Source organism: Eschrichtius robustus, chromosome 5 (genome assembly GCF_028021215.1).
Source record: "Eschrichtius robustus isolate mEscRob2 chromosome 5, mEscRob2.pri, whole genome shotgun sequence".
Taxonomy (NCBI): domain Eukaryota; kingdom Metazoa; phylum Chordata; class Mammalia; order Artiodactyla; family Eschrichtiidae; genus Eschrichtius; species Eschrichtius robustus.
In genome coordinates this window covers 63817806-63831682 of record NC_090828.1, presented here as the reverse complement: position 1 = coordinate 63831682, position 13877 = coordinate 63817806, and the positions used below count along the sequence as shown (strand labels likewise).

At 41.2% G+C, this 13877-nt stretch overlaps 1 protein-coding gene across 3 annotated transcripts in view; it reads left to right on the top strand.

Moving 5' to 3' along the window:
* NOSTRIN (nitric oxide synthase trafficking) overlaps window positions 1-13877 on the top strand; it is a 57022-nt gene that overhangs the window by 27270 nt on the left and 15875 nt on the right. For 2 of the 3 annotated variants that reach the window (XM_068543945.1, XM_068543943.1), the window contains exons 7-10: window positions 1365-1463; window positions 7429-7554; window positions 12758-12856; window positions 12954-13079. In XM_068543945.1, the coding sequence (XP_068400046.1) occupies window positions 1365-1463; window positions 7429-7554; window positions 12758-12856; window positions 12954-13079 (450 nt within the window). The remainder of the gene's footprint in view (window positions 1-1364; window positions 1464-7428; window positions 7555-12757; window positions 12857-12953; window positions 13080-13877) is intronic. The other variant, XM_068543946.1, reaches the window with a different exon arrangement.

Below are 13877 nucleotides of genomic sequence, written 5' to 3'. Positions count from 1 at the left end.
AGGCCAGCGCACCGCGATGAAGAGTGGCCCCCGCTTGCCGCAACTAGAGAGAGCCCTCGCACAGAAACGAAGACCCAACACAGCCATAAATAAATAAATAAATAAATAAAATATTCAGCTTTCACAGGAAATGCAATACAATGGACCAAAAGAGAAACTATGCTCAGTAACTGCCACTGCTTTCAGGAACAAAAAAAAATCTTTTTTTATTTCCCAGTTTCCACCAAGTAATTTTTCTAAATAGAACGATTTTATTTTTTATGAAGATTGACAGAGAAATTAGAGAAGATAAAATGCTTGCACTATAATAGTTTTCTCTCCAGTTACAATTCAAGGGATTCAGCATGTCAGTAACGAGGTGTAGTCTGTTTTGGAGACTCGGATGAAGAGCCTTAAAGAACCAAATGCTCTTGGCTCCTACTCTCATTTATCAGCGGGCATGTGACCGATGGAAGGTGGAGGGGAGGGTCTCTGAGCTTCTTGTTCCTTGAATTCCATTTTGTAGAGGTTTCATATGTTTAGAGACCTTCAGAAGGCTTTGCCTCTGACTTGCTAGGGAAAGAGAGGCCTGGACTTTTCCCTTCATTGTCTGGTTTTACAGTCTTTGCAACTTGAGGTGAAAAACCATACCATCTTTCAATCAACCCAGTTCCTGAACAGGCTAAATCCAACTCAAACCAAATTCTGTTGATTTTATCTCTGAAGCATCCTGTTCTGCCAAGCTGCGACTGTATAGGGAATGACCAATCACCCACATCATAACCCAGGCCAAAGCTGGAGGCATCAACAGAGTAGGGGACTTCGAATGCTGCTTCCTTCCTGACCCCTCCCTCCGCCTGCCCACCACAAATGCAGGGTAGTTCACAAGATGCCGGGCAGATGCCCAGCTCTCAAGCCCAGGCATCAGGGAGCAAAATGTTTCTTTTGCTCTAAGTTTTAAGAGAGCATATTAAAATGACCTCAACTGTGGCCAAGCAGATTTAAAAGAATGATGCCAGCAGTCTTCCATGTTTGTTGTGATTTTTTGGCAGGGGTACGGGGTGGGTGGTAAAGCCATTGCCTTCCATTATGCTAGCTAGAACGATGTTTTGGAGACTCGCAAGCCTTCGGTGATTTAACAAAATGTATAACCCTCTCGAATGAACTCAGTGTAATGAAAAAAATATACGGTGGTTCTCAGGGCAAAATGTTAGCCACTGTGATATTTTAGGCAGATTTTTGAGGTGAGGGCAGAAATGAAGAACTAAAAATACACAATCCTTCAAGCTAGCACGTGAACATGACTTGTTCCAGAACAGAAGAGTTTTTCTCTTGATATCAGTTTCTGATCCTTTTTTGCTTTGTTTGTATGTTTTTGACTCTAGGCCAAGAAGAAATTGATGGTTAGTACCAAGAAGCATGAAGCGCTTTTCCATCTTGTAGAAAGCTCCAAGCAAATTACGACCGAGAAGGAGAAGCAGAAGGTAACCTCTCATGGCCGGCTGAGTGCATATGGCTTAGAGATGGATGGGCTTCCTGCCCTTAGCTATGAACACAGGAGAACTGGCTGATTCCCCCTCTGTGCGGAGTCTCTGCAGGGCTGTAGTGTGGCAGAATATGAGAAGGGTCCTAAGTTATTCCTGGTCTCCATATATATATATATATTTTAAGATCTTTTTCTTTAAATATTTATTTATTTTGGCTGCTCTGGGTCTTAGTTGTGGCACGCAGGATCTTCCTGGTGGCATGCGGGCTCATAGTTGCGACATGTGGGCTTCTTAGTCGCGGCATGCAGACTCTTAGTTGCGGCATGTGAACTCTTAGTTGCTGCATGCATGTGGGATCTAGTTCTCTGACCAGGGATCGAACCCGGGCCCCCTGCACTGGGAGCTCAGAGTTTTACCCATTGGACCACCAGGGAAGTCCCGGTCCCCATATATTTTTAAAAGGTATTATTGACAGATGACAAATTAAACCAGTGGTGTCCAATATTTTTGATAAGGAGCCCGATTAAAGGTCTCTCAGCTCACACCCCAAATAAGTAAAAAATATATACACATAGCATAATGTATTATATAATGTACTTTACCTATCTTGTATATTATATAGAATACTTTTTATATTAAACTAATGTTATGAACATTATACAACATAAAAAAGTAGAAATATTTGAAGGATGTGGTAAAATGAAATAATATTTTCAGTGATTAGCTAATCATGATGTCTTCATATAGTCATTAGGTGGCATATACAGACAAAATATACATGTGGGGCAAGGCTCCGCCTTACCCGTAGTAAATATAAATTTGTATTTCTAGTATGTCCTCTTGATAATGTCAATTTTTTGGTCAACTTCTCATCAGCTCTCAGTAGATCATGCCAGGTTTTGCCTTTTCATGTGGGTGATGCTGTGCCTGTAATCGGGAGCGGGAGAAAGCGTCGGCTCTGATGTTCTCCTGTGGCTTTCTTGTGCTTGCATTGTTCGTTTTTGGGTTTTTTTTAAAGATTTATTTATTAATTGATGGATTGATTGCTATGTTGGGTCTTTGTTTCTGTGCAAGGGCTTCCTCTAGTTGTGGCAAGCGGGGGCCACTCTTCATCGCGGTGCGCGGGCCTCTCACTATCGCGGCCTCTCTTGTTGCGGAGCACAGGCTCCAGACGCGCAGGCTCAGTAGTTGTGGCTCACGGGCCTAGTTGCTCCGTGGCATGTGGGATCTTCCCAGACCAGGGCTCGAGCCCGTGTCCCCTGCATTGGCAGGCGGATTCTCAACCACTGCGCCACCAGGGAAGCCCGCATTGTTAGTATTAACATCAGTCTACAGCTTCGTAGCAGAAATCTTTTTAAGGCATGTGTTCATTTTGTGTGTGTTAACCTAATTAAAGTGGATAATAAATCTGTAAATCCGTATGATCCAGACTCCTGCTGATGGGCACATGTCCCAGGATGCTGAGAGTGAAAGCATTTGTGAGACCCACATCAGCTTCTCATGTTATAAAACTCCCACTCTCCCTCCAGAACACTTCAGAATCCTCAACTGTCCACACGTGGGCACTAACATCAATTCATGTATTGAATAAGAGTGAGCTTGAACACTCTTTTTAGGCAAAAGTGAACACAAATAATATTGGAGTATTAGATTATCTTGCACACCCCTTATGGTACGTGCGCCAGATTGGTAACCTTTGAAATAGTCAATATCTTCCCCCAGAGATGGAGTCCCCCTAAGGAAGTGCAGGCAGCACCACTGCAACCCAAAACATTCTTAAAAGAAAAAGAGAATTGTCATTGCCAAGTAACTCTATTATTTCATCTGAGGAAACTATCAGTTGAATAACTTAAATTCATTGTTAGCAAGATATTACAAGGTTCTTGTGTCAGTCTTCACAGTTTGAAATGATCATAACAGGTACTGAATAATGAGACAGCTTCCGAAGAGGAGGCAAAACCAAAGTAAGTTAAAAACCTAAGCTCCAGGACCTTGTTGTAGGCATTTGGAGCCCTCATTAGAAGCTATTCTTTATTGATGTCGAGGAATGACAAAGGCAAAAGCATGGGCAGCTAAGTGGTGAATTTTTGCTTCCTTCCCTCATTAGCAGCTTCCCTGGGAGGCGGAAGTCCGTGATCCTCCCCTGCCCTCCTCCTCCTGGTCCTGTCAACCATAGCCCTTGGCTGTCATTACATCACAGACCCCTACCATCGTCATCACTTCATCTGGTAGCTTCCTCTTTTTTAGTCCTAAAGCTAAATGCCTAAGGCGGTGTTCATTTTTGCATCTCACATAGACATGCCCATGATCTCCCACTTGAGCCGGGCTGGTTCGGTGCTGCTCAGCAGTCCTTCCTGTTTCCCTGCTCAGCAATCCTTGTTCTTACCAGAAGCTGATCTACATCTCCATTCTTCTCGCTCCTCCATCCCCACCACCCACTCTCAGCAGACCATCTTGCCTCCAGCGTCACAGAGTAAATAGAAGTCAGTACAGCCCCCTGCCTACTGAAGTCCTATGTGCAATGCGACAGGCCAGTTCTTCATCCTGTGCTCTGATTCCCATCCCAGCCTCCTCTCAGAGGCCCTTCCCTGGATTATTCCCTTCTCTCCTGTATCTCTAAGGGTTGCTTCCCATCAGCCTTTTCAACTTCCCTCTATCTTGGGAGAGTAGGAAGAATCAGGGAGACACCCTTTGTGTCATTCATATCTCCAGATATCATCATCTCTTTCTTTTTACAATAAGATTTATTGAAAGGGTTATCTGTGCTCTGTCTCCACTTCCTCATCTCCCATTCACTCCTCAAACCACCGACCAAGCTTTCCCCACCGATTCGCTAGAAATGTTCTTGCCGTTGAATACGTGGTCCTTGTTGCTAAAGCTAATGGGTGCTTTCCAGTTCTGACTTTATTTAACTTCTTGGAAGCATTAAGCATCATTGACTTTCCCCTTCTAGAAACAGTCTCTTCTTTTAACTACAACGACATCTTACTCTTTTGGTTTTCCTTTCTGTCAATTTTTTCTTAAGCTCCTTTATGGACTTGCCTCGTTCTGCCTGAACTTTCTATATTGTTGTGCCTGATGATTTCTCTCCTGGGCCTCATTCTGTTTTATTCGGCATCATATCTCCAGTGTCCCACACAGTACTCTCAATATCAAGTGCTCAGTACATAGCACATACTCAACAAATATACTCTCAAGGCTTTGGCTACCATGTCTCTGCTGACAATATGGAAATTTATATCTCCAGCCCAAACCAGTCTCTGAACTGCTCTCTGGCATCTCAAACTCAATATCCAAAATCGGAACCATCACTTCCCTCTACCAAAAATATATTTTATTCCTCTGTTTTTTATATATTTGAATATCACCATCTACCATATCCTCCCAATTCTAAGTCCTAAATCAAATACTTCCTGAATTTATCTACTTATATTTATACCCACTGCCACTACTCTCTCCCAGGCCACCATCATCACTGCTTGGGTTACTCCAACTGACAAATTGGTGTCTTGGCTTTCAGAGTTTCCTCTCCTTATCTATTCCTCATACACAAGCCAAGCTGACTTTTCTGGAACTCGAATCTGAGCATATTATTCTCCTTTAAAAAGCCTTCAAAGGTTTCCAGGTGACCTCAGGATAAAGCACAAACTCTTTTATTTGGCCCTCAAGACCCTCCCTGACTTGGCCCTTGCTTAACTTTTCAGCATTTTCACTTGCTATTATTTCTCTCAAACTGTGTGCTCCAACCTCACCAAAATTTTTTTTGGTATCATGTCATGCTATTTTGCCTCACCAGTTCCTACTTTCATTTTAGGTTTATTCACACAGGGATCATTTCTGTGAGCACCCACTCTGTGACACCTGAATACTTCTATCATTTTGGGATCTATCAAACAGGATAACAATGGCCTGTGTGGGTCCTTGACTAGAGAGGGAGCCTATCTAGTTCCTTTATCTATTCCCAGTGTCTAGTACATGACACGGTGTGGCAGTCAAGAAATGTTTGGTGAATGAATTAATGAATTAATGAATCGATGTTTGTTCCAAGAGAAAGAAAAGAGGAAAGAAAAAGTATTTAATCTTTGACAAATTTTAGGAAAAGTTTCTGAGAAGTTCCTTAAATAAGAATATGAGTCTCCATTCTTCTTCTCTATCTGTTTGGGGTTATTTGCTGTAAATTTGCTGAGCAGAAACTTCTAGTCAATAGCTGTAGAGTGTAGGCTGATGAACGTGAGTGGTGAGGAGAAGCAAGTACAGATCAGGAACCTCCAACTCAAGACTGTAATCTACCAATGATTCCTGTACTCTTATTCTGTAAATCCTTCAGGCCTTGGCATTTCTTACCAGGACAGGTAGAGATTTGTGCAATCAGTCTCCAGATTGACTCTGTTCGCATTGCTGGGCACACTCAATAAGAATCAAAGAACAATGACTTAGCCAAGTATAGCCATGGTACATATTCAACCCTTTCTCTGTATCATTATCAGGCTAAAATTCACAAGCTCATATCTCTATAGATAAATGGCTCATCACACTTGATATACAAAACCAACCGTGTCCTGGGTAGGTCATACATCAGAGCTGAGGGACAGTTGAATGGCTAGCATATCAACTGGAATAATAAAGTGAGTGGTGTTAACATTCAGCATTTTGGATGAATGTTCTTCATTACTGAAACATTAGTCAAAATGTCCTTAAACATAAAGAGGAGCATTCTTAAAAACCTTTATCTCTGTCCTTGAAAATCCTAAACTGCTTAAATCACAGGACTCCTTGGTGCTGCTTGAACTGTGGCTTGAGGACCATTTGCATCAGAATCATCTGAGGAGGCAGTGAAAATTCAGATTTCCTGATCCCACTACCGAGCTACTGAATCAGTATTGCTCTTGGTGGAACCCTGAAAATCTGCAATTTTCCAAGAATCTCTGGTCATTCCTAGGCATATTAAAGTCTGAGAATCATTCATGTAATACAACTTCTTCCTTTCTCAAAGATGTGAAATTATGTGTCTGAGCATTTTGAGAATTCAATTCAAACTACCCTGGTCCAGAGAGTTTTGTATTACTTTGATTTTCACAATCAGGATGGCCAGTTTTGGTGACTGGCCAGAAGGGGCTCTTTGTGAAGGCGCGTATCCTTGGGGGTCAGGATGACAGGAAAGCATTTGTCAAGCTGTCCATAACTTGCAGTGAACAATGGCATGTATCTCAGGCTCTTTCTTCACTAGTAATAGTAACACTCACTAGTCTTTCTTTGAGTGCTATACTAACTGTCAAGCAGTGTGCCCTGTTCCTTACCTGTGTCACCTGCTTGATTCCTCAGAGCAACACAGTGAAGTGGGAGCATCGCTATCCCCATCACAGAGATGAGAAAACTGTGGCTTGTGAAGTTTAAGTAACTCACTTGTAGTCAGAACCAGGACCCTAATCCTGAAGTCTGATCCCAGAGTTATATTGCAGAGTTTATATAGTGAAAGTGAAGTGAGAGGACGGTCTCCAGGCCTAATGCTAGTTTTAGAAATTATCTGGTTGTGCAAATCTCTACCTGTCCCGGTAAGAAATGCGGAGGCCTGAAGGATTTACGAAATAAGAGAACGGGAATCATTGGTAGATTACAGTCTTGAGTTGGAAGTTCCTGATCTGTACTTGCTTCTCTGCACCTATCATTTGGCCTCTTCCCTTCATCTGATGAAAGTGGGCACATGACATCGTATTTAAGGACCTCAATTTCCTCATGTGAAAAATTGAAGGAATCCTATTGAAAGGCTCTTAGGTTTCCTTTCAGTTCTGACATCCCTGTTTTCTGAGAAAGGTCTTTGATTTTGTCATCTATAGTCACTGTTTATGACTTTAGCTGGGAGATGAGAAACTCATCATTGGGATGCATATAATTCTTTCTCCAGAATGACAAAGGGCTTTCATAAATGCGTTCATGAATATGTGACACTGATGTTTTACCTTAGCTCCTCAATAAACTGAAAAAATCAACTGAGAAGTTGTCAAAAGAAGATGAAAACTACTACCAAAAAAACATGGCCAGCTGTTCTGCCAGACTGAAATGGGAGAACACACTGGAAAATTGCTTCCAGGTAAGTTATGCATTCACTTTTTTTTTTTTTTTTCTTTTTCCAAAGAGCTTTGTGTGGGAGAGAAATCACTGCTCCCATTCTATCTTCTAGGCACCCTTCAAGGGCTATGAGAAAAACACTTAACCTAGATGTCTCCATCCGTCTCATTTTTCTATCTATATCACAACAACGGGAGATAATTATGATTCTTACTGGTATGGCTGCCAGGATTCCTGGTGTAGCGGACGTCTAGCTGGCCTTCAAGATGTGTTAGGTATTGCTGTTACTAAGTACCCTTATCAGAGGCTCTTACTAGGTCTCTCCTTCCTTTTTCTCAGTGTCCTTTTCTCCTGTTAGGGTCCTCCTCCACCTTCTCCTTCCACCCCAGCCTGCTTTCAGCAGTCCCAACTTTTATGTTGAAGCTATGGAAATTATCTTCTTCACTTATAAAGTCTTCGTGATGGTGACAAGATGTATATCATTTACATTTCAAAAGAGCTTCTTTCAACTGAGCTTTAAAAATATTTAAGACTCTAGGCTTTTTAATTAGAATCCAAATCAAGTGAAGAATCTACTAGAAGTCAGAATCTCCATAAAAAAAGAAAGGTTTCCTTTCATCCTCTTTGTTTCCTGGTTTATTGCTACCACCATGCTGGAGGCCACTGGTATTTCTGCCCCCTCTTCCTTTGAGTTCACACAATTCCTCTTACTCCCATAAGAGTTCTAAGTTTAAGTTCTAAGCTTATCCTCTTGCTTAGAGCTAGCCTCTGCCCCCTGAGTGCCAAACCAAGCCCTACTAGACCCACTTGAGATACTCCTGTCGAGTCATCCTTGCCTCACCGTAACCAGTAAGGATTCCCTTACTTAGTATTTCGTTGGCTTGTACATACTCAGTCTATACCAACAAGTCGTTGACTCGCATATTACACTATGTATTCCTTATTCTCTGTTGTTTTGCAAACAACAGGAGTAAAATGTGATATTCATGGAGACACATGACAAAAGTGGGCTGAACTCAATTAAAATGGAATTTTATTAGAAGTGTCGAAAGTGGAGATGGGTCAACCAGGGTTGTTCCATTTCATTTTTTTCTCCATTCTCCCACCATTCTTCTGTAAAAATGGAATATAAGAATGTATTTTAACGTCTTCTGAAGTGTCCTCTTACCCCTTCTTACTCTGCAGATTGGATTCACAAATTCTTTCAGAGAACGTTCATTGAACTATGATTAAGGTAGTTTACTAGATACTGTAAAGTCTCAAGTGCAATTATTAAGTAATGAAACCAGTTGCACAAACCACATGTCAAAATTAGTCTTATTACTTCATAATTATTCTATGTTCAAGCCACATTTCCTACCTTCCAAGAAGAAACAATTCAGTTGTTAGAAATAACCTATAAAATATTTTGAAAAATAATAGCCACTCGAGAATTCCCCGGTGGCCCAGTGATTAGGACTCCATGCTGTCACTGCCATGGGCCCAGGTTCAGTCCCTGGTTGGGGAACTAAGATCCTGCAAGCTGCTCAGTGTGGCCAAATAATAATAATAATAATAATGGTAATAATAGCCACTCTATCAAAAATGACCACAAATCAAATGTTTGGTACTGTTAGTATTTACTAGAGGAATTATTTTAGAAAGCCTTTTGCAATAAATGCAAACAGCCTTAAAAATGTTCACATTATCAACTAGTGTTCCTCATCTGAACCACGGAACACAGGAAATAATGTGAGTGACTGTTTTCTGAGTTCCCCAGGGATGGTAGTGACTAATAGCCTCTAGATGCAGAGAAGAAATGGTAACTCATTGCAGATAACAGATGCCTTAGGACATTAGGGTTTAATTCTCTCCTAGAACCTCGGTTGAAAAACCTAATTTCCTTTCCATAAATCCATCTTGAGGAAGTAGATGAAAAACAAAATACAGATTTCTGTTCAAAGTACATTAAAAGTAAAAGGGAAGAAGCAATACAAATGGCCAAAATTAAGGGGATGACTAAATAAATCAATACACTCTACACAAGGCACTATTAATTAAAATGGTGTTTTGGAGACTAGTGGCATTGGGAACTGCTTATGTATAATGTTAAGTGAAAAAACAGGATACCAATTTGAATAATTTGGTTGATACTAGGAAGATAAAATCATACATACACACATACCTCCACAGACTAAAATACATCAAAATGTTAACAGTGGTCATCTCTAGGTGGAAGAATTATAAATGATTTTAAAATTTATTTTCTTGTAGCCCTTTATGGCCCCAAGACAATGTCTAGGGTGCTTGTTAAAATTCAGATTCCTGAGTGCCTCCCTAGACGGGGTAAGTCAGAACTTCTGAATGATTTTAGGAAGGGGTCTAGGTGATCTCTAGACATACTAAAGTTTGAGAGTTCGTGCTCTAGAAAAAGCAAGGTACTTCTTTGATCAGTTTTATGAAAACAATTTAGATGAAAATGAAGTCATTCCAATCTCTCCGGGTAGTACAAACCAGAAGGTCAAGACAGCAGGAAGTGAAAAGAATGAATGAAGAGTGTGAATCATCATGAAGCCTGGGCCCCAGACAGCCTCTCCATCTACTCTTCCTTGATAACTCTTTGATCCCACTTTCCTCTCATGTGCTATTATGAAAGCACAGGAGGATAATTTGAGGTCCTCCAGAGTATCTTGCTTCTCTATGACCTATTTTATACAAAAAGAACAAAATCATAGAAAGCAATATTCATTAAATGAGATACGGATTTCCCCTTCGCACAGTGGAATTTATCTCAGCCTCTCTTCACGAGCAGACATAGATCATCTTAATGATTTCCCTGAAATGAAATTAAAATCTTTTAAATATTGCCATCACCACCAAGGGACACTGGTTATTCTAATCTCTGATTGCTGCTAGTGGCTCAGCACTTGTCACAGTAAAGAAACAGCTGCCCAGCAGGAATGCAGTGTGTTCCCCAAACCTGGTTTTTGTTTTCTGTCCTGTCCTTTGCTCACGGTGCTAAACTAGAACAGCTGCTTTCTAGATCTTTTTCCATAATATAAAGACTCTTTCTTTTTGAAGACTGTCCCACTTGAGGGCCAAGACACTGAGCAGAATTTAGTTTACATATTTGTTAGAGGAGGCATATGGTTTGTGCCCTTCGATGAAGCATTACATTTACTAGGCTACTCTTCTGTGTCTTTAATCCTGTACCTGGGGGACAGAGGGCACATTCAAATGGCTGGTACCTGAGATTTTGGAGAAAGACTCAGGAGACCAAGAGCAGAAACAAAGGTATTTCATTCCCATTGACTTACAAAAATTGTGCAGCTTCTGACTAGACAAAAAAGGTAGCCATGGGGGAACAGAGCTCTAGGCTTCCCAATTCAAATGTCAGGACACTTGGTACAGAATTGAAATCTGCATGTGGTTCACATAGATGTTCACAGTTACTGCCAGCTTTTTACCACTTGCATTTAATAGCAGCATTAAAATGACTATATACTAGTAAACAAAGTGTGGTAAGTACAGACAATGGAACATTATTCAGCCTTAAAAAGGAAGGAAATTCTGACACAGGCTACAATGTGCATGAATATTGAAGACTTTATGCTAAGTGAAATAAACCAGACACAAAAGGACAAATATTCTATGATTCCTCTTATAAGAGATACCTAGGGTAGTCAAATTCATGGAAGACAACAAGTAGAATGGTGGCTGCCAGGGGAGATGAGGGGAGAGAGAATGGGGAATTATTGTTAATGGGTACAGAGTTTCAGTTTTGCAAGATGAAAAAAGTTCTGGATTTGGGTAGTGGTGATGGTTGCACAACGATGTGAATGGACTTAATGCCACTGAACTGTACACTTAAAAATGGTTAACAGGTAAACTTTATGTAACTATTACACAAATAAATTTTCTGAAAATTTAATGATTATATACCATAGATTAAATAACAGCAGGATGTGAATGCAGTCAACACACAAGGGTATAAAGGAACACCAGGCTAGACAGGCTAGTGGCCCCTGCAGGTGAGCTGAAAGACAGGATGGGAGAAGCCAGTGGCCTTTGTGACGTCTCCCCACCTCCACCCTACCAAAGGCCTTGAGATGCAGTCCGCCCTTCTTACTTCCACGATAATGCCACCCACCAATTTGCCCAAGAAGGCTTTCTTCCTCAGGAAGGACTATTGATGAGTACTCTTTACTGTGTGGGAAGGAGCAGGGTGGGATGGTGGGTATGAAAGGAACCAACCTAGCCTCTGGATGAAGGGGGAAAGCCCAGGACTTGTCCTTACAGAAACGGGATGAGGCATGCTGTCTTGGACACTTGCTACCTCTGTCAAAGCCCACGGGCTTCTGGGCACATACCCAGCAGCCTCCTATGGCCCTCACAAGGCTTAGGAATGCCGCCTGCATTTCCACTTGACCCAGCCTTCTTGGACAATGCGTAGTTGCTGAGAGTCTCTGTATTTCCTCAAAACGAACAGTCTGTAGCTTAGCTAGCAGTGAGGGGTGAGAGTCAAGTAACTAACTTTTTCTAAAATGTTAATGGCTGACAAGGCAAATGTGACCCCCCTTACTTTATTTACTCTTCCTAGCTAAAAGCCATAAAACTCTAAAAGTGGAATTTTTGTCATCCCGCACAAAACAGGGAGGCTGTGTTGCCACTTTCCAAGAGTGGTCTCTGACGCCCAGGCCTAATTTTAGGCCAGGATGATGAATTGATCAGACTTTAAGCTTCTGCTCTCATCACATAATTTCCTTAAGCAGAGAATTTGCATCTCATCATCAAAGTCCCTGCCGGAACCGGCTGAATGCCTTGTATGTGCTGCAAACAAGTCTAGAAATACTTAGTGTCTGACTGCATTTCCAAGATACAGACATGGGTTTTACTGGGCTTCATTCTTTTTTTGGAACCCACAGATTCTTTTCAAATGATTCCTTTCTCCCCCTTCTTTGTGAACATCAGGTAACCTGTGGCATCCACCTATGTGCTTTTTGGCCCAGAAAAGCCTGGAGAAAGTGTGTGAGTTAAATTGATCCTAATGGAGGATAAATAAGACAGACATCAAATCACATTCCTGTCCTGGGAAACTAACCCCCTCCACAATGTGGATATAATGTAATCAAGGGGCACAAACAGGACGGCTCACTCAGACTTTCTTCGTTGTGTTAGTGCTTAGTGGGTGACTCCAGTTTTGTATAACAGCGGACTGATCTAATCTCATTTTTCATCCTTCTCAGAGCAACCTGGAGCTGGAGAAGGAAAGAATTCAACTCTTATGCAATAACTTAAACCAGTACTCCCAACATATTTCTGTTTTTGGCCAAACCCTGACCACAGTGAGTAGTAAAGAATTCGCCATCTCTGGTATGCATGGTAAGAACTGGCAGGAAACGTGTCCTCTGCAACCTTGTTCTGCTTTCCTCGGCATTGCAGTGCCACACGCAGATTCACTGTGCCATCAGCAAGATAGATGTCGAAAATGATATCCAGGCTCTCGTGGAAGAAACCGCAGTTTTATCTACAGAAAATAAATCTGAGTTCCTATTAACTGATTACTTTGTAAGTATGGGTTGGAAGGAAGTTTCATTCATGGGAAACCTTAGTCAGTCATATACCGAGGGATTCATTTTGAAAAGAATTGGGAGCAATTGTAAAGGAAACGTATTGTTTGGGAAACAAAAATATTGACTTTTTCACAGTCCGTATAAATTTTAAAACTGTGTGGTTTACAGACTGGGCAATGCAAACCTGTCTTTGGTATTCTCTGCAAGGGAAGAACTCCAAACAGGGTTTTAGCCTGAATCTTTTTTTTTTTTTTTTTTTTTGAAGCAAATATTTTATTTCATTTACTTTTTTGATTTAAAAAAATTTTTTATTTTATATTGGAACATAGTTGATTAACAATGTTGTGTTAGTTTCAGGTGTACAGCAAAGTGATTCAGTTATACATGTACATCTATACAGTGATACAGTTATACATGTGTCTATTCCTTTACAAATTCTTTTCCCATTTAGGTAATTACAGAGTACTGAGCAGAGTTCCCTGTGCTATACAGTAGGTCCTTGTTGGTTATCTGTTTTAAATATAGCAGTGTGTACATGTCAATCCCAAACTCCTGACCTGTCCCTCCCCCCAAGACTGAATCTTCACACTCTATAAATAATCACTGTGTATCACATTGGTTGTCTATTGCTGCGTAACAACTTACCCCCAAACTCAACAGCTTGAAGCAAACGTTTATTATCTCAAGAGTTTCTGTGGGTCAGAAATCCAGGTGTGGGTTAGCTGGGTGCCCGAGTCCCACACAGGGCTGTAATCAAGGTGTCAGCTGGGACCGCAGACATCTCAATGCTCTA